The 23,456-nt window shown below is 49.2% G+C and overlaps 1 protein-coding gene and 1 long non-coding RNA gene across 2 annotated transcripts in view; one reads left to right on the forward strand and one right to left on the reverse strand.

Annotated features, from left to right (window-relative positions):
• The window catches only part of LOC142031425 (TGF-beta receptor type-2-like), a 35,313-nt gene continuing 11,857 nt past the window's right edge, over positions 1-23,456 (forward strand). Inside the window, exons 1-2 of the mRNA XM_075028843.1 lie at positions 1-310; positions 19,618-19,768. Coding sequence (XP_074884944.1) covers positions 259-310; positions 19,618-19,768 — 203 coding nt within the window. The 5' untranslated portion in view covers positions 1-258. The remainder of the gene's footprint in view (positions 311-19,617; positions 19,769-23,456) is intronic.
• Positions 17,305-23,176, reverse strand: LOC142031427 (uncharacterized). Its single transcript, XR_012650511.1, has 5 exons — positions 22,434-23,176; positions 21,603-21,854; positions 20,963-21,179; positions 17,495-18,189; positions 17,305-17,400 (listed from the first exon to the last, which is right to left on the reverse strand). It is a non-coding gene; the product is annotated as an uncharacterized LOC142031427 (long non-coding RNA).

Below are 23,456 nucleotides of genomic sequence, written 5' to 3' on the forward strand. Positions count from 1 at the left end.
TCCCCCCTCCCATATTTGTATATATTTCGAGAGGAGAGTCGGGCTTAGTTTGTTCATAAACTGCAGTTCCTGGGCGGACCCCACACACAGCTGGGCTTTAGCGGCTGGATCCGCCTTCCCAGCAAGCCTAGCTGGGAGCCTTGCAAACTCGGGGCTCCGGGCTTGACAGCAGAAACGCAGGAGACTGGCTGCACCGAGGGAAGATGAATTGGTCAGCGCCGTGAAGCCGGGCTTCTGGTCGCTGGCAGGATCCAGAAAATGGGTTACTGGAGGAGACCGGGTCTGCTTTCCTTACTGCTGCTCTCCTTCTGTGAGTAGAAAAACGTTTCTGGTTAGACAACGTTAAGCAACGTACTCCAAGAGGTCGTTTATTTTTCCTTCCTTCAGCAAAATAGCTAATCTTTGATTTCTCCCCTGACAGCAATTAGCCAGAGGATTGGAAATAGCTGAGAGTTTAGTAGAATACACTGCTACAACTCCATCAGCTGCGTATTTCTCTTACGGCGAAGGGCGAGCGATTGCCTTGGTGGAAAGTGCTGTGTGCTCGCTTGGAGCAGCTTGCAGATGTCAGTGTTTACAGCGCAAAAATATATATAGGTCAGCATTACTTGTTGGAAGTTTTTATTTTATTGAAGGAGATTAAAAGCAACTGAACTGCACCGCTGAACGATCTGGCTTCGACAGTGTCCAGATGTGGTGAAGTTTGCGGCTTAGAACTTTTATCAGCCCCGGTTTATGCGCAGAATTAATCGAACTATTAAAGAAGGAAAGAAGTGGGGAGAGGGGGAGGAGAAGTGTCTTTGCAACAACATCTGGTTATTCAGCAAACCTTTCCAGCACTTACGTAAAGGTTTCTTTGTAATAAGTGCCCTGTTTAGGTTTTGATAACACTTCTTCAATACTGTAGATAAAACCCTCCAGCAGCACTTGAAAATGTGCCCATCCATGGTTTAACTTCTCTTGTTTATATCTTGATGATTGTTTCATAACAGGGAATAGATTTGTATATAAGTGAGTGTTATATACACATCTCCTAAGTATGTGTGTGTGTCTTTCTGTATATACAGTGCCTAGGTATGTGTATACATGCATATATCCCTATATAGTATATATTTATATATTTTCATGAACAATGGCACTTTTTACAGTGAACTCTTTCACAAACACAGACCCATTCCCCTCACTACAGAAATTTCAATGCAACTAAAATTGCTTTTTGCTCAAAGCGATGAAGAAGGAGGATTATAATTCCAGTATTTTTGCATCCAAATGAAATAACTGGGGGCAGGGATCTGTATCTGCATTCATTTTACATGGGTCCCCCTATCTACAGGAATAGGGAATGAAAGAATATGATCAGATGGTAATTTGGGTGTAGGCAAATACAAGCCTTGGTGCAACTGTTGAAGCACAGAAGACTCGGACAGGAGGATTTAAGACATAAGGTCTGGGTAATTTTTCAAAAAGTTGTGGCAATATATAACATTCATTATTGTAGATAATACCCTAAAGTGTGGTTTGAAATATAGGATGCTCTACTGATAACGTCCTGCTAAATTAATCACATTTGGAGCAGAACTGAGGGAATTACTACAAGGTATTATTTAAAGCACAGTCTTGGGTTGTTTCTGGTAAGAAAGAAGACCACTAATTATCCTTCAGAAATACCTAATTTTGGAGTTATTTAACTTATGGTTTCCTTTTTCTGAAAGGCAAGGTTTTAATCTGAAAGAAGCCAAACCAAAACATATCATGATTACTAAGTTCATCTGAAAGGTTACGTGAGTGATATGATGACAAAATTTGCCTCCGTATGGGGAAAAAAAAATAAGCCAAGGCTTGCTCTCTGTGATTCAGCTCAACAGTGATATATGTTTTCTGGGGCTACATCCACTTAGCTTGCATATAGTGTTAAGACTGACTCTACAGTCATTCTGAGACAGTAAAAATACCCTGGGAGCCCACTTTGCATTGACATTAAGAGAGAAGGGAACAGCAAGTTCCCCAAATTGACAGAAAATACATATTCAGCTGTTCTTCAAGAAACAAATCCCACCACTCATCCAGCCTTTCTTTAAAGAGAGACAGCACTAGCTTGGTGATAGCAGCAAAGTTGCTCCTCTCAGCACAGAGGTTTAAGACTTGCCATACAGAACATGGCCCATACCTGCATCTCAGGTATCCCAGAATAACTCCAGCTGAGCATCTTTAGCGACTTTGCTGCTCTCCCTAAGAGTTTACACCGGGGCAGCAGAGACCCCAGTTGGTGCTCCACACTGCCTGTCTCTAACCCTTTAATAACAAACGTGGTTGAGTGGTCATCAGGCAGCACATCTGACTGCTTTTGTCCATACGCGATGGCAAACTAGATGATCTTTAAGGTCTGTTCCAACCCAAATCATTCTATGGTTCTATGAAAAAAAGGACTGTAGTCTGACAGACCGCTGAAATTTCAGCTATTGGATTTCCCTAATTCTCCCTGGCCAGCCCTACCGAGGCTTCAAAATATCTACCCTTAAACTTCTCCCCAGTGGCAGTGGCTGCTGGAGGGCAGCATTTTTACATGGCTTTCTCAGCAGAAGGTGTAGGCAGCAGCTGCAGTTGCACCACTGCTAACACAAACCCTCACACAGGGGAGCAGGGAATCCTTCCAGGGCAGGGAGCTGGCACAGTTCTGGATTTAACTAGCCCAGGACAAAAAAATACAGGGATCATTCAGGGTTGGAAAACCTGTCTTACAGTGGGGGGACTGAAAGCCTTCTTTAGTTTGGCCAGGAAAGAGCTGGGAGGTGAGCTAGTCATCATCCATAACCAGGTCCTGAAGAGATGCTTTCTGGCAGAGGGCTTCCTCTTCTATGGGACAGAGCAAACAAGATTTACATGCTGGAAGCTGAAACCGGGCACTTTTGTGTTAGAGCACAACACGGTAAAGTTGTTCCAGCAGGTAATTACTCAGGCTCAGGATGTGGTGGATTTTTGTTGCTCAAAGCCTTCAAGACTGCAAGACTATCTACTCAGTAAACTATAACCCATTCAGAAGCTACGGACTTGATATCAGGATTACTGTATTGAGCACATGGAACACCCTGGCCTAAAAGTTAATAATTAGGAGTTTCCCTGCCCTGTTTTGTGTCAGAATCGGGAAAGTCTCCCTCGTGCTCTGTCTGTCAAGAATAGGGCTCAGGTCAGGCCACGCAAACATGGGGCTGAGCAAAATCTCGTCTCACAGAGAGGAGAGAAAAGCACCACAACTCTCTGAGCTGTTGAGACAACCTCAAGAACATGAGCTAAGTGTCACTGGTGTGACGACAGCTGTCGGGGCATGAAGAGCCCCAGGAGCCCAGCAGAGTGCCTTTGGGCATCCAACCTCCAAGTGAGGACAAGAAACTCAAAATCTGCCAGGGCACGTAGCACTTACTAAGGGAGAGCTGTACCCCATGGGATCTGCTGAAGCTCCAAAGAAAGAGAAAGAGGATTTGTGAAACAAGGGAAGGTTGCAGGTCTGCTACCCCGAGTCCAGAGCTCCCAGCTCCTGGGCTTTGGGTCCGCTTCCCCATAACTCGGTCTTCCATTAAAATGCTAGCCCTCTAAAATATCCTGACATTTTTTGCTCTGAGTCTCCTGGGCTCCCTTTGCCACTGTACCTCAAGGCACTTTGATGGCTCTGCAGATAGTGTGTTCGAGGGGGTATCTCTTGGTAGGTGGTTGCTCTTTGAAGCCACATGCTCTTTTCTGCTTGCACAAACCAGCCCCTGTTCCCCCAGTGAGCCTCTTCAGCTAAATATATAGAGAGTATATAATTCATAAATCATGACAGGGAGCTCTAGGGCTGTCAGAAAAACATCTCTGGCTTTTGATCTGCTCAAGAAATCTCTGACCTATCCCAGGCTCCTCAGGCAGCTCACGCAAGAAGTTGGCCTCTTATTTCTAAGGTCACCAGAGCTAAAACCAGTCGTACTGCCACCGAAATGCCAGCCTGCTCCTCAGGCAGGGGAGCTATTGGGATTGCACCCCAACACCAATGCACACACAATTCGGGAGCAAGGAGTGAAAACTAAGCTGGTGAGAGGACGAGGGAAGGAAGAGGATGAAGGAAGAGTCACCCTCTGTTTCACTGGCAAATAAATCCATTTGCAGAAAGGGGCTTTGCAGGTCCAAGGCTGAGCTGTAGCAGCAGAGCAGACCTAGGGAGGTGGGTGCTGCCCCACTTGGGACACATGGCTGCAGGGTTGGTTATGACAATCTTTCTCAAGTAGCATCATATTTTGCTTTGGTGTTGTTTTAAGACAGCCAAAACACCAAGGAAGAAATTATCATCACCCTCAAAACAAACCAAGGGCCCCACGCTGGCTGGGGGTAGGTAGCTGGGTTGGGAGCAGGCGCAGCATCCCACTGCCTGAAGGAGAAACTTATACATCCTACCACCAGCCTAAATAAGAACAAAGTTGCAACAAATTCTCCAGTTAGGAAATAAAAGGGGAAAGCACAAGAAAAAACCCTGACAGTGCAAAACCTCTGCAGTGTTGCGAGTGGCATGAAACTCAGCAAGGAAAGTGATGGATTATTTTGAATTCACCTTTACACTTCTCCAAACCTGATAATACAGTTTCAGCCCTTGGTGTAAGTTAGACTAACTGAAGGCTAAGAAAGCTGGCAGTGTACAGCTATGTCAGATTTATGAAAGCAGGCATTTCCTCTCCCCTTGCACCTCCAGCTTTGTTCAGACTGGAGACAGGCTGGTCATCATTAAAGCAGCTCAGATCTGTATTTTAGGCAGGGGGCTTTGTGGAGGAAAGTCATTTTTGAAGTATAAGTCCATAGAACTTGAAATTAAAACACATCGTTTTCAAAAAAAAAAAAAAAAGCTGATTTTTTTACTGGTGTTTTACTGGTGTTATCACTATTCAATGATGGTCACAAAGACATTTTTGTGTACTAGTAGTAAAAAAGTTCAGCCAGCTGCAATCATGATACTTGTTACTCCCATTAGAGATGGAGTCCTGAACAGATGTATCCCACATATTCACCGAATATGCAGAAAGCAAACATTGGCATTAAAAACAGGTGACTGGGGGCTTTTATTCTGAGAAAGTATTCAACTCTACTGCCTGTCCTCCACAGCTTTATATTGTTCCACGTTCTGCTCTGTCGAGTTTATTTCCTCGGGACATTATTTTCCTCTCCCCTTAGTGATAACTCTTTGCAATAACATTTGCTTTCAGCCAGGCTCCACAGTGTTGCAACTTGCCATAAACTAATGAACTCTCCCATAGATTGTCATGTTTTCAAGGAAGCGCAACATCTGATCTTTTTATTAAAAAAAAACAGTCCCACCAAGGAGACAAAATCAGCAGCTCCCACACACTTTGCTCTTTCCACTTCCAGTGTTTAGCGCTGTGTGCCAAGTGAAAGCCTCGCGCTGGAAGGGGCCTCCACGTAGAGGGGAGATAACACCACTGATGGCTGCCTGCCTTATCAAACCTGTGGATTACAGCTACATTATCTCCGTCCTGGACCCCAACTGTGGGATAACATTTCCTTAGGGATCTTCAGGGGGAAATGAAGGGGTGGCTGAAAGCCGTCTTGGCCCTGCTCGCATGCACATCCCTGAATTCAGAGATGACCATTGTGATCCCGGCTCTGGAAAGGATCTGTAACATCCATCAGAGTCATATTTCTCGTTTGACAGTTGGTTCATCTTTTTGTTACAGCCCATGTAGGGCTGAAACTCTCCTGCCAGCTGCTGGTAGCTGTCAAGGTTTTAGGAGAAGTGGGAGAGCCTGCTTATCGTGCAATCCCCTCTGCAGCCCATGCTCCCACCAATTACGCCGCTCCAGGACTTACCCTTTCATGGAGCTGTTCCATTGCAGTGTTTTGCTTCCCATTGATAAGCCAGGAACACGCCTGACAAATGACAGCTGATTTATACTATAGCAAATGCATCTTGGCGTTGGGGCAATTAATGTATCCAGCTGTACACTGCAGGACGGAGGGCTATTGCCCACGTGGATTCTAGTAGCTCTGAGGATATATCTCAACCCAAGTCTTACCCTTGACTAGACAGGATTATTTACATCTGGATTCAAGACTAAAATAAACTAAAAGAAAAAAAAAAAGACGTTTTCAACATTTCCGGTGTGTGATTTGCTGTAATGAGGAGCTGATGCGCAGCTCCAGCGGTGGCAGCTGCTGGGTGTCACTTTGCAGAGTCCTGCCTACCAGCTCAACCCACGACTTGGCCACGACTCTCAAAGAAGCGGTTGAAGCAGCATCATACTGGACATGCTCCCTGCAGCAAGACCTCTCACCTTGCCACGCTGCGGGTGGAGACGTTCCCTTTAGCTCCACGCTGTTTACTTTCTGCTGGGTCCGAAACTCTAGCTCTTCTGGGTGAGCAGAGGTCCAAAGAAAACCATCCCCAGCAGCTTCCACCCTGGCTCCAGAGTCAGCGCTGATGAGGCCTGAAGGCGTCTGAAGGAAACGTCTGCCTACCTTCACTCAGCCTGCAAAGAGCTGTTGTCCTCCCCTTGCAGCATATGATGGCCATGCCTGGGAGCCAGAGAGTCCATGCACCGGGGACCATCACACCCTAATACATGCCCTGCATCCAAAGCAGTGCTGATGAGCTTGTCCCAGCAACTAGAACCAGCGTGAGCACGGCATTCTGCAACAGGTCTGGTTTATTGCCCTGGTCTGGGGTCCGGGCACGGCTGAGCCCTGAAGAAATCACCTGAGGTGACACTGACTGATGAGATCTGATCATTGATAAGGCATCTTCTTGCCCCAATATCTGAGCATCTCCTAATCTTTTCAGTTCCCCCAACACCCTCGTGAGGGTACTCCCTCTGGGAACAACACACTTTTTTTATATCTTTGATTCTAGGAGGCTCAGAGACATCTGCTGAAGTTCCTGGCCTGCTGGTTGTTACAACACTAAGAGGGGCCTTTTCCTTACATCAACAATGCAAAACCCTGAGATTTTGATACTGATCCCTTCTCACTTCAGCCATCCCAAACCAGAAAGCTTGGCTGTGTCCTGCATCGCCTTGGAGCACCATGCACCCCATCAGAAAGGTGATACTACCAAAGTGAATTCATACCGTGTCTGGCACTGGAAATCCAGAGAAGAATTTCTTATCTTCTCCTGCAAAATCAGGAACTCACACCCCTTCCCAGGAATGGTTCTTGGGAGTGCCCTGACTACAAGCGCTTCTGGCTTCTTTACAGTTAATACTGGTATAGATATGTCTTTAAAAAGATCCATTGCTCTTTTCGGGGGGATCGTTTAATAAAATGCCACCCATGCAGAATGAATGCCTGTGTCCCCTGACAAGTGTTTGACAGAGCAGGTTGCCAGTCAACGCAGCTGGGACACGATGAGGAACATCTGTCTGATGTTACTTGATAAAACTGCCGGCTTGGGAGACTCTAAACACCAGCATCCAGCATGGAAGAAACTGAATCAGCTGCTGTCTTGCTGCGTAAAGCATTTTTTCCACGCTAGGTCTATCCCAAAATTAGCCCCAACCAGTCCACGATAGCAAACAAGACCCTTCTTCTTACAATGGGAAGTGACACACAGAGCCATAAGCAACGAGCAGTTGAATGAATCATCCTTCTTCAAATAGACCCAGGGTACAAGCGTCCACAGAAATAAGACCAATGGATCCCCTGGGAGCTCAGTTCCTGCCATGTCTTTAATATGTCAGAAGGCACTCGGCAGTAGAAAATGGTCGCAGACGTTCCCACCAGAGGCAGAGGCTATTTGCTTGGGGGTGAAATCTCCTCAGCACATATTTACTCTGGTTTTGTATGTTCGCCCTGCGCTCACCTGTTTGTAGAATAGCGTCGCAAGCGGCCAAGCTTTTCTTTCACCCTTGCCAGGGCTATTACCTCTGCAACAGGCAGCGGCTTGGGAGGTAGCTCTTGGGCAGAAGTATTGCTCACTGATAGTCAAACCGTAGCATGTTTCAGCAGGTATCCCGGGACAGGACGCTGAGTTGAAAAGGCAATGTGCTCCTGCAAAATGATGAGATCTCGGAGTGGGAGATGGTGAACAGAGAACATTCCCCTCTTTGGCTGTTCCTCCATGCTGGAGGAGCAGCTTTGCCCCCTGCACCTCGTCCTCTCCAGCTGCCGAGGTTCCCTGGAGCTGTGCTGCAGCTCTGCCCAAGGGCTGGGACCTGCGGGAACCCTCTCCTCCTGCAAGAGGGATCTCTTGAGAGGCATCACACAGACACGCAAGCTCCTGTTACTTTCACGTGCGGAGAAAAAACGCTTCAGGCCCTGTCAACGGGACTCTTGGTTCCATTCCTGCAAAAATTCTTTTCCAAAAACCTGCTCCCTCTGCCCTCCTGCCATAGCTCTCTTCTGCTTTAGAAGAATGGAAAATATTCAAGTTGAATTCAACCCCATTGGGCAGTGCTTTTGGGGAGGTTACAACACAAGCTCCTTAAAAGATTTTTTTTTAAGACATCAAGAAATGAAAGACAAGAACACACCATCTATTTATATGCTAAATGTGGGACACTAGGAGAAGTGAGAAAGTTTCTACTGTCTGTAATCCAGGCTAGCCTCAAGTTCAAGTCCCTCTGACAGCATAAATTACTTAATTACTGTTCGATCCGGCCTAAACGAGGGCAAAACTCAACTCTATGTAATAATTTTAGCAGACGTAAAGAACGAGCAGTGCTAGAACGACTTGATGACAGCACATTGACGGAGAGTTAACAGCACATCTCTGCCCCGGCAGCTCATCGCACAGTCCCTTGCAAGCCCCGCTTCTCCTCGGGAATCAGAATAATACAAACACAAAAAAATACAAACTAGTCAATCACAAAAATTCCACCTGAGAGATGAAGAGCAGCTCCAGTCTAACATCTCTTTGTGGGCTCATCAAAGCCCTTCTAGCAGATGGTAAATCGAACGTGTGTGCCAGGAATTTCAAACACTCCTCAGGAAGTTCATCTAAATCATCAGTAAACCATTTGCACTTAAAACAGAGCAAATCCTGTTGCCCAAATGTGACCCAGATAATGTTTCTGACATGTTTACCTATTTGGACGATATCTTTAAATTTCAATTCCATCTATTCACGGAGATCCAGGATTCCTGCAGAGCCTGAAAAATATACACAAAACTGAATTCCAGAGTATAATATGATGATAATAGTAAAAAAAACCTGCTGTGCAGTAGTTTTACTTGAATTGCAGTAGTCAAGACAGAGCAATGTCTGCAACCAACTTGCAGCTCACTTGCTTTTGCTGTTAGGTTCATTGCTGCTGCTTTTTCTATGTAGAGAGGGGGACTCATCTCTGCTGCATCTTCCTGAGAATGAGATGCAGAAGCTGCAGTTAAATAGGATATAGGATAGACTGTTGGTAGCTCTGGAGAAACAAGAGCAACAAAAATGATGGCAACAGCATTGTGGAGTTGGTCGACTCTTACCTTCTGCTGTTCAGCTCCCAGACCTGCAAGAGCTGTTAAATCCTCAGCAATTTCTTCAATGACCTGGGACAAGATGAGCTCAAACCACCCGTGCGTGCCCAGGCTGTGACTCCTTCTCCCAAGCAGCGTGGGAGGTGGGAAGAAGGGACTCATTTTTAAGACCAGGATTTAGTCAAAACCAGACCACTGCAAAGCGCTCTTCACAGGGCTGAAATGTCAGAGCCCTCTGAAAACATGGCATGCGAATCCCAAATCGTCAGAAGGCACTTTCCACAGGGGACGTGCTAGCTTAGCCCTCTGCAAACCCCACTGGCAGCCTATGCACTCCATGCCGTGGCGTATGCTAATGCATTGCTTTACCCTGCAAAGCCCCAGATAAGCAGAGGCACTGGCAGAGCTGCTAGAATTGCTTATGAACATTGTACTCAGCGGTTTTTTTCCCCCTCCCCAGACCCTGAATAAATCGCTCTGCTTTCCGTCCGATGAAGAGAAATGGCACGTTCCCCTCGCGCGCCGTCTGGGCTGGTGGGAGTTGCTGTGGTGGTGGGGTCATGGTGCGATGCTGGTGGAGGTAACCACACGGGACTGGGTGTATATATGGCTTTGACTTGGGCTGACCCCCGGCTGTGGGGTTTTTTTTCCCCTCCCAGACCCCGAACTTGTTGTTCAGGCTGTGCTGCTGGCTTGTGTTGCTCTCTCAGGGCTTTTCCAATCCCACACGTGGGTAGGAAGGACAGCAAAAGATATGAAAGAGAAAGGAATGGGGGTAGCAAGTGCAATGGAAGGGACTTGTTGCCAGCCAAGATCTTGTGTGGTACTTTCAGACACAGGTTGGCCACGAGCCTTGGTTTCCATCATATCTCCTCACATTTGACTTTCATAGCCCAATACTTAACCAGCAGCTGCCGAATGCCTAATGGGATAAGTACAGTTATTACCAGGCAAACTCACAACTGCTTTTGTCTGCCAGGGCAGTTTTTGCCTGGCATGGTAACAGCTCTGGAGGTACCAGCCGTAATTACGCAGGAACCCGCAACAGCCAGCACACACTCGGCACTTAGGGAGTGAAAAAACCCCTGTGTTAAGCTGCTGTCCTATGTGACTTGAGGGACTCCTGAGCTATCCTTCAGCCCTCCCTCAGGCCACCTTTTCAATGAAGGATGTGGGGCATCCCTGCTCATCTCCTGAGGGGATACATGAGCCTCCAGAACGGCAGACAAAACCCTAACTTGTGGGTTCCCTCCTGGTTTTAGGTCAACTTTGCTCATCTAGCGAGTCGGCACAAGGCTGGGTGCAGTGGTGACACCCACGCGGAGCTGTGAACTTGCCCACCAGCACTGCCTGCTGTCCTGTCCTGTCCTGCCCCTTTACAACCCGTCGTCTGCCCCTGGGATCACAGCGTGGTGCCACCTTTGTGTTCAAATTGCAGCCTGGCAAGTGGCAAATGCTGTTACATGATCCATCAGCCCAGCCGGGACTAACTCAGCAGTTCAGCTTAACTTGGACTTAGCTACTTGCCCGGATGAAGCAGGTGCTTGGGTGCCTTAGGGGGTCCCTGCAAAATAATGCAAATAACATGCAAATGGGCATCCCCCAACCACTGGCTTTACTGATGTTTCAGTGAAGGTTAAGTGCATTGGCGAAATGGATTCAGAAATACAACATTTTCATTTTCAAAGACACTGAGAAAAACAAAATGGCACAGGGCCACTAGGTCTGTGTTCCATCCATTCCGTGTTCCTCCGTCCTCAGCTCAACATCCCAGGGTGCAAACTGGTGTTAATGGGAAGGACGCTGTCCGTAACACCAGAAAGAAGTGTGCTCCTGGAAGAGCTTGAGTCCAGACTCTAATGGGGATATAGTTCTTGCCTAACCTGGTACTTACAGTCCTTCCAAAGCTGAGCAAGGGCAGAACATCCTCCCCATCGCGCTGTTTCGGGTCCTGCTGGGCTTCAGGACCTCAGCATTGCAGGGCTGGCTTGCTTTGTGTTTCAAACTTTAATGCCAAACTTTCTTTGGCGAGTAATTTTCACGGTTGAAGGAGTTCTCCAGCTAAAAGACAAACAATATGCAAGCATAACATGTTTCAAGGAGCAGCAGAAATCCACAAAGATGCTTAAAAATAATTAAGTAAAATAAACTTTATCTTAATAATTTCATGCAGGGAGTAAAGAGAGAGGATTTTCTTCTAACACCCTGTCATGTACAACATGCAATTGTTCCATAACTCTTTTCTAATGGGTTGCATGAGAGCTTGGATGCAAAGTAGCCGCGTGGAGATGGGGAAGATCCTCCAGGAATTGCTTTGCATGTGGAAATGAATTTCAGTTCAGCCACTTCAGAACATTTTTTTTTGTTTACTTTCCACTGACATGAAATCAGCCGCGATTGCGTCGCATGCGGGATTGGTTAGCCAGTTACATAATGCTTAATAAATCCAAGAGAAATAATATAAAACACATCACCCATTCTGGGAAGAGTAACAGTATCTCAGCCGGTGTCACTAACCCGCCCGGGCCAGGCATCGGCGAAGCATCTGAACTGATGCTGGGGGGATGCAGGGTTGTGCCGCTGCATGACAGATGCAGTTAGGAAAAATGCTTGTGGCACGTTTAGAAGCCTTGAAGACAGACAGATTGCCTGGGCAGACCATGTGTAATGGTAAGGCTATATCAAAAAGCAGAGCTCCCGCTCCCGCAGGGAGGGCAGCTCACCCTGTCCCGCAGGGCAAGGCAGGCACGTGCTTACGCGCCCAGCTCCAGCTGTATCTGCTGCTTGTGTAAGGTATTACTTCACCCTATTAATTTTCCTCTGAGTACTTCATAAAATCATAACGGCCCTGTAAACAGAAAGAGCAAGATTTGGTGATTAAATTATTTACCGCAGACTATTTCCACAGCGGTGCTGTGGAGGAGAGAGGACTTTTCGTTGAGATGTCAGCACTGGTGGTCCCCAAGGGAGCGAGAAGGAAGGGAGACAACCCAGGATGGGGCTGCCAGGCTAAACACAAAGCAGTGGTGCTGACTCGCACCCAAAAAAATGGGGTGTGCAGGAAGATGGCAGGTACCTCTGGCTCTGCAGTGCCAGTGCCCCAGCTCTCCCGGGAAAGCTGTCCAACCCGTGGGTGCGTGGCCCCAGGCACACTCCACTGCTTTGCACTGACCAGCTCTTCTCCTCCTTTCCCACATTTCCCTGCCTGCTCCGCTCCCCCGCTTTGCTTTTAGTCTCAGGGGAGATCTGCTGCCGCCTTCACCCACGCTGCGGTTAAATACCAGCAGAGGAAAAGCTAGGGACGAAGGGGTTAATTACTACAGGCTCAGCACAAGCCAAGTCTGTAAGTGACTCCCTATTGCTATTTTGAAAAGAGGCTGCCTGGAAAGGGAAAGGAAAAAAAAAAAAGAGAAAGGTTTACTTTACAACCATCATTATTTCATCTGCAGAGTTTATACAATGGAAAATAAAAGCCAGGGTACGCGAAGTCAAATCATTTCTGTTTCATTAATGGTATGGAAATCGTTTTGTTTTTATAGGGGAAAAACGAATGTGAACTTGATGTGTGTGTGTGTGCGCGCGCGCATGCAACTCCCTTCATTGCAAAGGGCAGAGCAGTGAAATCCAGAAATAAAAAATGACTCAGAGGCCGTAGGATCTATGAGTCAGTTGAGCTGTTGTTGTTTTTAAACACAAGCGAGAGCACAATATGGCAGATAATTGCCCGTGCAGCCCTTCCATCGCAGGCGGCCCCGCCGGCCCCGCCGTCCTGCGGCAGCACGCCTGCTCCCTGCCAGCCCGCCCGGGCGGTGGACGTGGACACCGGCCGGACCCTGCACCAGCACCCAGACCTCAGGGACCCAAAGAAGGGCCCGGAGGGGTGGAGGACGGGTGGTCCCAGCAGGAGCAGCTTTGGGGGACAGCAAGTGACATCTGGGGCAGGAAACTTGACATCTCCTGGAGGGGAAGCCTCTTGCTGCGGGCGCGGGAGGAGGGTCCCTGGCATTGCCTGATTTCAGTGCCTTGGCCGTGAGCAGGGTGGGCTGTCGCGGTGGATGGAGGAGAGAAGCGGCTCCGAGGGCAGACGGAGGAGTGTGGGCTCAGGCGCGCTCCCCCTGTCCTCGTCTGCAGGCACAGACATCAACCGACTGAAATCAAAGAGAAACCGCTCCGGCCAAATCCGCCCCACCGAGTGCGGGGCATCACCTCGCTGGTCCCGGTGCTCCAGCTCACCCGGCCGGTGCTGGCTTTGTTGGGGCGTGACCCCGGGGTACCTCTGTGTGAAGCATCCCAGTGCTCCAAAAGCAGAGTCATTGCACTGACCTGTAGATAACTTGCAAAAGGTACCCAAGAAATACCAGAGATTACCAAAGCAGAAGGACAGACAATATTCTGCAGAGCTCGTCTCTCCCCGGGGTGAAGTTAGATCATGATGTAATTTAAGCATCTGAAAGAGATTGGAGAAGTCTGCTGGTACGATCCATACCCGATTTACTTTGTAATGGGACTAAGCAGTATTTGCTAAACACTTAATTTAAAGGGATATTTTCACAAAGGAAAAATAAGTGGTGGAATAAGTCAGTTACCAGCCTGTTTGAAGAAGGTCCAAGGAAACCAGAAATGTATACTGCATGTCTTTCTGGCACTGGGAAGCGCTGATGTCTAATGCAATCAAAATCAGTCCTTTTTTATTCACCAGGAAACATTACTGGCTCATTCCTTGCTCCATACTGTACTCTGCCAAGTACCGTATTTATTATGCAGGATGATGTGGGACCACATACCTGAGGACACAGCCTGGTCCTCTGAACTGAATGCAGCCTGAGCGCTGCTGGGTTTCCTGGGGGAGCCGGGGGCTTGTGTCTTGCAGGGCCGAAAAGACGATAATAAGTTTTTTCAGCTCCGTTTGGTCTGCTCTACCTCTCCTACGAAGATGAAGATACAGTGTTTGCAAAACACATGGATGGAGAAGAGCGGCCCAATACTAAAAACCTCTTTAGTTCAGCAGCTGAAAGTAGCACCAAATCCCACCGCTGGAGAACAGAACTGTGCTGGAGGAAGCCAAGCTGCACCCGAAATAAAAGTACACAGCAGTTCTGGGGAGATCCTGCAGCACTGTGGGACGCCGCAGTGAGACCGGGTGCTTTACACCAGATCAGATGTAGATCAAGCTGGAGATGACTGCGGGAAATCTGGGATCTCTGTTACACAGGTCATGCTGGACAATTGCGATGGGGACTTGTGACCCTGCATAGGATCTCCTGGAAATCAGGGACATAGGAATGACCCTGACGCAGCCCATCGGTGGCAGTGGTGGTTGCTTCATGGAGGAGGCAGCTCAGGAGTAACCTGCCAATGGAGAAGACCAAAGCCCTGGTGTTCTCACATGGGTCAGCAACAGAGCAGAGCCCATCAGCCCTGCTGTTGTTTTAATCTTAGAAACAAGTACTGTATATAATAGGGAAGGAATTTGTTGTTCTCATAATAATTTTATGAGAGACTCTGTTATTGTGTAGTCATGTCGTTAGCCATGGATGAAAGCCCAAGGCAAAGACTAATCCTAAACTCGGCGGCGGACGAAGGACTTGCCGATGAGCCGGGGCTCACCCAGGTGGGAAAGGAGGTCTTGGCGCAGGTTGGGTTTCCATCAGGGCACCTGCCTGGGGGTTTCCAGGAGCAAAGTGGCTGCAGGGTTTTGATAGAGGTGCTCCCCTATCCTGCATTTAAGTGTGCTGCTGATTAGAGAAAGCCGCGGAGCATGGCAGCTAATCTCCCGGGCCTCAGTCTCTCTGAGTGCAAAGCCTGGGGATTACAGGTTGACTGACCTGCGTGGAAAAGATGATGTAAAGAGCTCCCGGAGCCGCTGCAGGAATGGCGAGCTGAGAAACCCCCTGCAACTGCTGAGTTAGCATCAGGCCCATCCCAGGGTGCTTAGAGATACACAGGAAAGAGGGGATAGACCTCAGTATAAAGCATTTATGACCTAAAAATGGTCAATTTTTCTTTGTCCTTGGAAAATAAAAGCAATTTAAGGGCAATTTGCTACTGAAAGATGGAGCATAATCTGAAGGTCCTATAACGGAGGTCCCGTGTGGCAGAGGCCTTGGTCCCTTTCCACCTCAGGGAGGGAGAGCTGGGGGGGAGCGAAAGTGCCTTAATACCTCACACCAAGCACCTTTCCTTAAGCCCATCTGGTGTTTAGTTGTCACAAAACAGCATGCCAGAGAGAATATTTGAGAACTAAAACTGCTTATTCTGCCCCACAGTGAAAATGCATTGCCTGCACGTGCCATCGCTGTGGCTACGAAGGGCTTTCTCCTTCCCCGTAACGAATGCACCGTGCCTCCGCCTCCGTGCACCCCAGGCTTGCTCCTTAGTGGTTTGCCCTCTTTGGGGACTGCAGCGTGCAGAAAGCTGGAGCCAAAGTTGGGTGGTGGATGACCTACCTGCTCCCTGGGGCTGCACTGGTAGAGACGAGCTAATGAAAACCCTGTTTATCCCGCTGGGTTCTTACAGCTGCAGTCACCATTGGCAGCTGAGCACCTGGCAAGCGAGGAAAAAGCTCATCTGTTGGGAGCTGACTGCTTCCGTGGCTGCAGTGATGGGACCGGTATGAAATTCTCCCGGAGAGCTGTTTTAGATGACTCTTTTAGGGGGGAAGCGGACGGGTTATTGACTATGGCGGTGGTGCTTCCGTGGGCCTTGCAGATGGCCGAGCGGAGAGTGTGGATGCCCTGTGGGCAATGAGAGGCTGGAGGGCTGCTCCAATACGCATGAAAAAATATCTCGGTGTCCTTGGGTGGTGGTATCAACCCTGCTGCTCGTGCAGGAGAGACTCAGGTACTTTTGGCATAGTTGTTTCCTTTATTCCTCTACTTGAAAATCATCCCATATTCTCTCAGTAACCTCTCTGGGGTCCCAGTTACAGATACTGGAAGACTTGATCCTGCTCTCGTGCACAAGAGAACAAGCCTTCCTATTGATAGAAAGCCAAGCTCACTGTGAGCCCACCTATCGGTGACTTCAAACCATCTTTCCAACTGTCGTTCCACAATAACTTTGACTAACTGTACTATTTATTGGCTCACATCACATCCTTATGGCTTCAATTTATTTTTGGAAACTCAATCCACATTTAATTAGTTTATAGTTTGTTCCAAGTTTTGCTTATCCAGCTTTTTTTTTTGTCTTTTTTTTTTTTTTTTTTGAAGTTTGTATTTTGATGTTTAGCATTTGCCTTGGCAACATCTGGAACCCCTTTATGGAAGTGTATTGTTACTTTTACTGCTCGTGCAGCTTTATTAAATCATCCGAGTATTAATATTGAAAGTGTTCATCTGGGTCTAATCAGGGCCAAGATGAGTGATGTGGCAGTTAAATTGTACCTACGAGCTAATGGTTCAAGGACACAAAGTCCTGAAGAAACTTGCAGTGGGCTTTGTGCTCTTCTTTTTAGCTTCCTAGGAGAAAAAGAGGGGGGGGGGGGGAAGAGATATTCCTGCTCTGACCTTTCTTGCAGAGCAGATAACAGAATCACAGCCTGAGCTAGTTTAGAACAATTTGTCTCCAAAGACTTCTGCCGGGTTACCGCTATATTTCTGGATCTCATTTCCATATTTAACTCTTTCATCTGCCCTGACTTCTCTGCTCTGCAGTGCAAATGACTGCCAAGTCAAGATCCCCACCGCACGCACCAGTACAAAACTGCCGGGACTGACGTTTGGCTCTGAGACCTCAAGCAAACCCTTGATATAATTAAGTAAATAACATACCCGGTGGGTATAAATACATAAATAACAAACCCCATCACTCTTCTGCATCAGTGACATCTGCAACCTGGACTTGTCCATTTGCTTCTCCTCTGCAGGGCCTCCAAATATCCCTGGGATGATGGGGCTGAGCCCGCGGTCCTGCACAAGCGTGCTGCGAGCACAGCACGAGCCAGGGCATGGATGGGTTTAGCTGAAAGGGTGAAAGAAGAAACATGGCAGGGACGCCACCAGAGCACAGCCCTGGGTGTGGTAGGGCTGGGTTTTGGGGGGAGAAATCAATTTACCTTCAATTCTCTGTTCCCACGTAATAACACAAACAGAGTTTGTAGAGCGTGGTGGCTGCCACTGTAGCTCAAGAGCTCCATGCAAACGCTGGGCTTAACTTCTGATCCATCTCCAAGACTCTCATCCTCGAGAGTTTTGCCTGGGATCCTGAGAGTCCTGCCCTGGCAGAGCGAGGCAGGGAGGCGAGGGTAGCTTGCGCTGGCTGCAGGTGCTTCAAATCCCAGCTGAAGTCACGATTTTGGTAGCTAACCCTTGGGTGGATGAGGGGCATTGGGTCTGTTGAGGTCACCCATAAAATCCCAGGGTGCCTTGGCAGGGCCAGAGCATCCCCATGGACGGGGGTGACGCTGAGCGAGAGGTTGTGGGCAGCATCCTCACCCGCTCTGCTCCGAGCTGCCCCACCGCCTTCCACGACACGATCCCTGCTGAGCCACGCTTTAAACCTCGCATGGGTCATTTAAACCAAAATTTCCTCCTTCCAGCCTTCAGATGCAACAGGCTTTTCTTCTGCAGCCAGGTTTCCCCTCCGCTGTTAACCTTGGCCCTACGTACGAGGCCACGGGAGCTTGTAAATGGTTTATTTCTGTGTGGGAGCCTTCCAGCAGCTCTTTTACGGCTGTCGCATGGAGGGGGGTCTGGCCAGCGAGGGAAGCGGACCAGGCACGTGAGTCACTGTCAGAGCAGACTGCACGCCCTGGATTCAGGAAGCAGAGATGTTAAAAATCCCTTTTTGCTTTTGGGGCAGCATATGTGTTAAAAAGGAAAGGGACCCGTATGGTCGGTCATTGGCCACGGGCAGGTCGGAGATGTGACCACCAAGAACGCGGGAGGTCCTGCAGGTTGCCCACAGACCCAGGGCAACCCATGCTCCTCTATCAGCAGGGCCTTGCTTGCAGGGGCTGAGGCTTCGCAAGCCACAGCCAGGGATTTTGCAATATGTTTCTTTTTCGAATTCACGGCTGGTGATGGAAAACCCCTGTGATGGCTGTTGCAGCACAGTGAGCCACGACTGCCCTTCTCGTAAGGGCTGGGAGCACCCAGCGCTGCCGGGCGGCTCAGGGAAGCAGCAGACGGAGAAGCACAGATGGCCCAAACCTTCGAAAAATTAGCTGCTGTAGTTCAGGTTCCTACCTGAACGCTCTGGAGTGTATTTATTTAAGTAAAAATTTATAAATATATATTTCTACATAAGCCACTTAGTGGCTTCTTTTTGGGGGGGGGGGGGGGGGGAGACATTTAGCAGCCTTAAAACAGGAAGTTTAAATTTAGCTGGGATTTATCCCTTAACCGAGCATAGTTCATTCACCCTTTGTATAAAAATAGAGATAATTTTATGCCTGTGAGATACAAGCAGAGCAGCTCCACACAGGCAGCGGTTACTCCTGCTGCTGCGGCCAGATCCGGCACTTTAGGGGCAGGAGAGCATCTCACGCCGGGCCAGGGCAGAGCGGGCGACAGAGACCTGGAGGGAGCAGCCCCTGTTGCCCCAGAGCTCGGGAAGTCTCAGCCCATCGTTTATTGCCAAAACCACAGATGCTCGGGGAGCGGGTGGCAAACACATTTCCCAGCTTGGGCTCGTCGAATGGGCAGAGGGAGGATGAGGAGGCAGCAGGAGAGAAGGGAGCTGCCCTAGCCTGGCCATGCATCCCTCCCCAGCACCTCTCTCCCCCCAGAGAGGGAAATAAATGAAGTTTTCAGGCATGCAGAGACCTGGAGATGTCCCTTTTCGGACACTGCATGCACTCAGGATGAAGGGAGATGCCGATTTGAGCCTAGGTTGCAGAGGAAGAAATAAACTTCCCCTTGATGTTAAATGGTATGGGAAACACAGAAAGAAAACGCGGTTCTTTGTGGCTTCCAGGCTCCGCAAAGCTCTCGTCCAGCGGGACCCGCCTCCGCACCGCCAGCATCCCTCCATCTCCTCTAGGCTTTGGCATAATCTAAAGCACATTTGACCAAACAATGGAGCAAAACGAAAGCTATAAACAAATGCGTGGAGAAACAGGGTCGGTTTGGGCTCCTTCTCCACTGGTTGTGTGAATTGCTGAAAACGGTGGTTATTCTTCCCCACTCCGGGCAAGCAGGGCCGCGCTCACCCTCCGCCGCCTCTCTGCCCCTGCAGCCTGCAGCGCCGGCGCTCGCCGCAGCCTGAAGACCAACCTGTGCAAGTGGTGCGACTCCACGCCGCCGGCCTGCGAGGAGAAGGTGTGCTACAGCAACTGCAACCTCAACTCCTACTGCGAGGACCCCTACGAGATCTGCGTGGCCATATGGTAAGCGGCGATTCCCGCATCAAGGGGGGACGCGGGGGGAAAAAAGGGGTTCGCGGGGCAGCAGCTCGTGGGAACGCACATGTATGAACCCCTGCACTTGAATTATTGCCCATTAAATAATTCAGGAATTTCTCTTCCTCTCCCTTTAACTCCATTATAATTAAAACTACAATTTGCTGTAAAAAATTATTTGGTCTGCCCTATAATTAGTACCAGTTTATTTTCTAAATAAATTAAGCCTTTAAGTGCCCGACACAAAGTGTGGCAAGTTTCCTGTGGGACCTCTAAACCCCCATAAACCCCTGAGTTTAGCTCTACAAGCTGAACCCAAGGGCAAAACCAACAGCCCTGACCCCCAAACCCACGATGTCCCCCTGCATCAGACTGGTGAAACCCTGGTTCAGGTGCAGGGGTGCAGCCAAAGTCTGTCCCCATCCAGCGCATGGATGTCTAAGCTGGTACCAAACTGGGGTTTAACCCACCTCCTTCCCATCCCCTAGGAAAAGCTGCCTTCTGCTTCTGCGGCAGATGCCTGGAAGGGAAACTCAATCTTGCATTTTAGGCCAAGCATACGCCGTGTTGTTTGGCCCGGAAGAGTGCCTCCCCCAGCTTTTTGGTACCCATGAGCAAAACTAAAAAAACATCCATTTTGTGTCTGCCCAGAGCGATTTTCCTCCTCTTTCCCTTTTAATTTGGCTGCCAAAGTGAAAGCCAGCCAAGCGCTTATCGCTAGGCTTTATCTCAACCTGCTAATTAGCGTGAATGCTGTACGCCCCGCTTTCAGTAGGAGTTTTCCTCAACATAATTGTTGCATTATGGACTTAAGAAAACCCAAAACACAAAACCAACAAGGAACCCAAACAAACAAACAAAATCCACCCCCTGCCCCAAATTCCCCTACACACACACGAGGAAGCCACCTTAAATCCTGGGTAGGCAATCCAGCATCTCGCTGGGTTTTCCCATTGTCAGCCTACACGTGCAAGAAAAAGCAAGACCCCTGCAGCATAGATCTCCACGCCAGGAAAGCAATCCCACGGCACAGGACGGGGCTGCACCTTGCACCATGTATTGGATGGGGTGAGGCAGCTGCGGGGTCACAAATAACCTGCTGGCCCCACAGCCTCCTCCTAGCATCTCCCGTCCCGTCCTAAGACCCATCCTGAGATGAAGATCCCTGCAAGCCGGGCTCACCTCCAAGCCGGCCTCGCTGCCTATTCCTCATTTTCAGAGGCGTATTTGGATCATCTGAACTTGTCCTGCGTGGGTATCACAGTCACAGCAGCAGCTTTGGCCCCGTGCTCGTAAGCGATGTGCTCACATCCTCCAGCGTGCCCAGCCTGGGCAGTCCATGGAGGAGGCATCGCACCCTCCTAGGACTCTTCATCTGGAAGCTCCTCTGACAAATTACCTGGGAATCCAAAGAAAATGTAGGGAGCACTGAAACCGCAGGACTTCACCAGGGAAAGGATGACAGATTTGTGTTCTTCCCCCTACTTTTATGTCTGACTTCCCAGCCGACCTGAAGGCATCGTGAAACCTCTCCATACCTTCACCCTCCCACTTTGCACCACTAGGTTGGGAAGCAGAGGCTGTCCCTGGAAAAGTAATTAATGGTTGTAATTTCCTTTGAACGTCCCTAGGAGTAGTTGCAACACTCACCAGCCGCCCGTAGCCTGCGTGGAGCCGGTCATTCCCCATCACTCGCCCTTGCCCTGGGGCTGCCCCGCAAACCTGACCAGGGCTGGGTTATCCTTCCTCCTCTGGGGAAGGCTCTGGAAACAAGGGTCAAACCCTGGCGCTCTGCTCTTAGTTCTTAAATAGGTCTAATTACCCACTGGCTCTACAAGGCAGGCGCCGATCCTCCTCCCCGTAGGAGAAGGGCCGCATCCCGAGTTGCGATTCCCGGTGGTGCTGGCAGGGCTGGAGCCGTCCATCCCCGAGCTTTCCAGCATGTCTCACGTGCCATGCCAGCAGCCTGTGTAAGCTCTGCTCCAGCTCTCTGAGGGTGAGACGCTCCGTCACGACACCAACAGCTGCCTCCTAATCCCACCTCCAAGCTCCAGCTCCTTTCAGCTGCCACCATCTGCCGCACAAAAGGACATAACCCAGTTCATGCTTGGCCATTCCTAAATGCACTTGGGCAGCCCAGTTTTTTAGGATCTCCACCATTTGCTCCCCAAACCTCTTCCCTCACCCAGCTTGGTAAACAGCAGGTGGAGATGAAGCCGTGGGTCCAACAAGGATGACTCCACCACGCACCAAAAGAAGGGAGCTCCCACGCACCGCGACGTGGCTGTGCCAGACCTTCTAGCCAAACCCCCTCGTGTTGAGGCAATACTGCCCAAATCCGTTGGGAGAGCTGGGGTTTTCCAGCAAAATGAGCTCCCTGTGCTTGAGGAGTCGGGCAACGACCAGAGCCAAACCTATCCTTTTGCTCAACCCAACCCTACACGTGACACTTTTCCACGGCTTTAATGGGACCCCAAACTAGGTGCTGCTGAGCAAAAAATGTGGCATTTGAGAAGGACTTACCCTGGTGGTTAAAAAAGCTCTAAGGACATCAGCACTATGGAGCTAGACCTGATGCTATGAGCCGCGTTTCAGTGAGTAACCGGAGTTTCATGAATGAGACATTTTGGTAACAAACCTTGAAATATTTCACCTGCTCTCACTGCGCTTGCTGAACACTCGTGCGCAGTTAAATGCAACACAGGCACTGGGATATTTTGCACCTTCATTCCAGAAAGGGAAAAATCGCTTGGGAATTCTTCATCCCCCCCCCCAGCTCCTGTCTCTCAGCTGGTGGGAGAGACGTCTTGGTCTTGCCTGGCTCATGTTATGACCATCTCTGACACAGGGTGTGTTACACTGAGCTGAAGAAATACACAGCGATTAAAAAAAAAAAAAAAAAAAGCAGGTCTGTCCTTTCTTTTTGAAACAAAGAACAAATTCCCAAGAAATTACACTTTTACCTCCCCCTTAATTATCTAAATGGAGATAAGGAGGAGCTAGAGCTTATTTGCTATCACATCCATGGGTGTGCCAAGCCCCAGTGCTCCTCTGCCCCAGACCCAGTGAGGACTGGGACATCACCGGGTGACACAGCAGGTTTCATCTGTAGTTGCTCGGTGTCTGAAGCCACGGTATAAATGCAGACACAGCCCCATGGCTGGGGAGTCATATCGCCTTCACGTTATAATTTGGCAGCTCCAAAGGTCAAGCCATTTCTAGAAATAGCCCCAACCAGTGACTGAAGGGCTCTACCACCGCAGGTTGCCGGAGGCAGGAGCAAATGGTCCTGCAAGGATAGGGCGCAACAACCAGCAATTAGCCCAGAGAGAGCCCAGGCAATGAGATGGCATTTATAGGCTCCACCTGCACACGCTGGTTGAGAGGACCAGGAGGGAAGCACAAGTCAAGCGGTCACTGGCAAGCAAGCGTTTTGGGCCCCACATCCCCTGCCTCTCCCCTGCACAGGTGAATTTTCAGCAGCCGAGACCCCAGCCCCTGCTGAAGCAGAGATGTTATGACTTGTATTGCAGCAGAGGTGACGTACGAGGTGGGACCCTCATTTTGGAGGGTTTCCTTAGGACCATACAGCCCCACAACCTACTGGCCTAGCAGCTGGTGTTAGTAAAAGAGGAATTTTGACCCAAATCCCATGCAGGGCACTCAGCCTTAGGGT

Source organism: Buteo buteo, chromosome 5, assembly GCF_964188355.1.
Source record: "Buteo buteo chromosome 5, bButBut1.hap1.1, whole genome shotgun sequence".
In the NCBI taxonomy this organism is placed as follows: domain Eukaryota; kingdom Metazoa; phylum Chordata; class Aves; order Accipitriformes; family Accipitridae; genus Buteo; species Buteo buteo.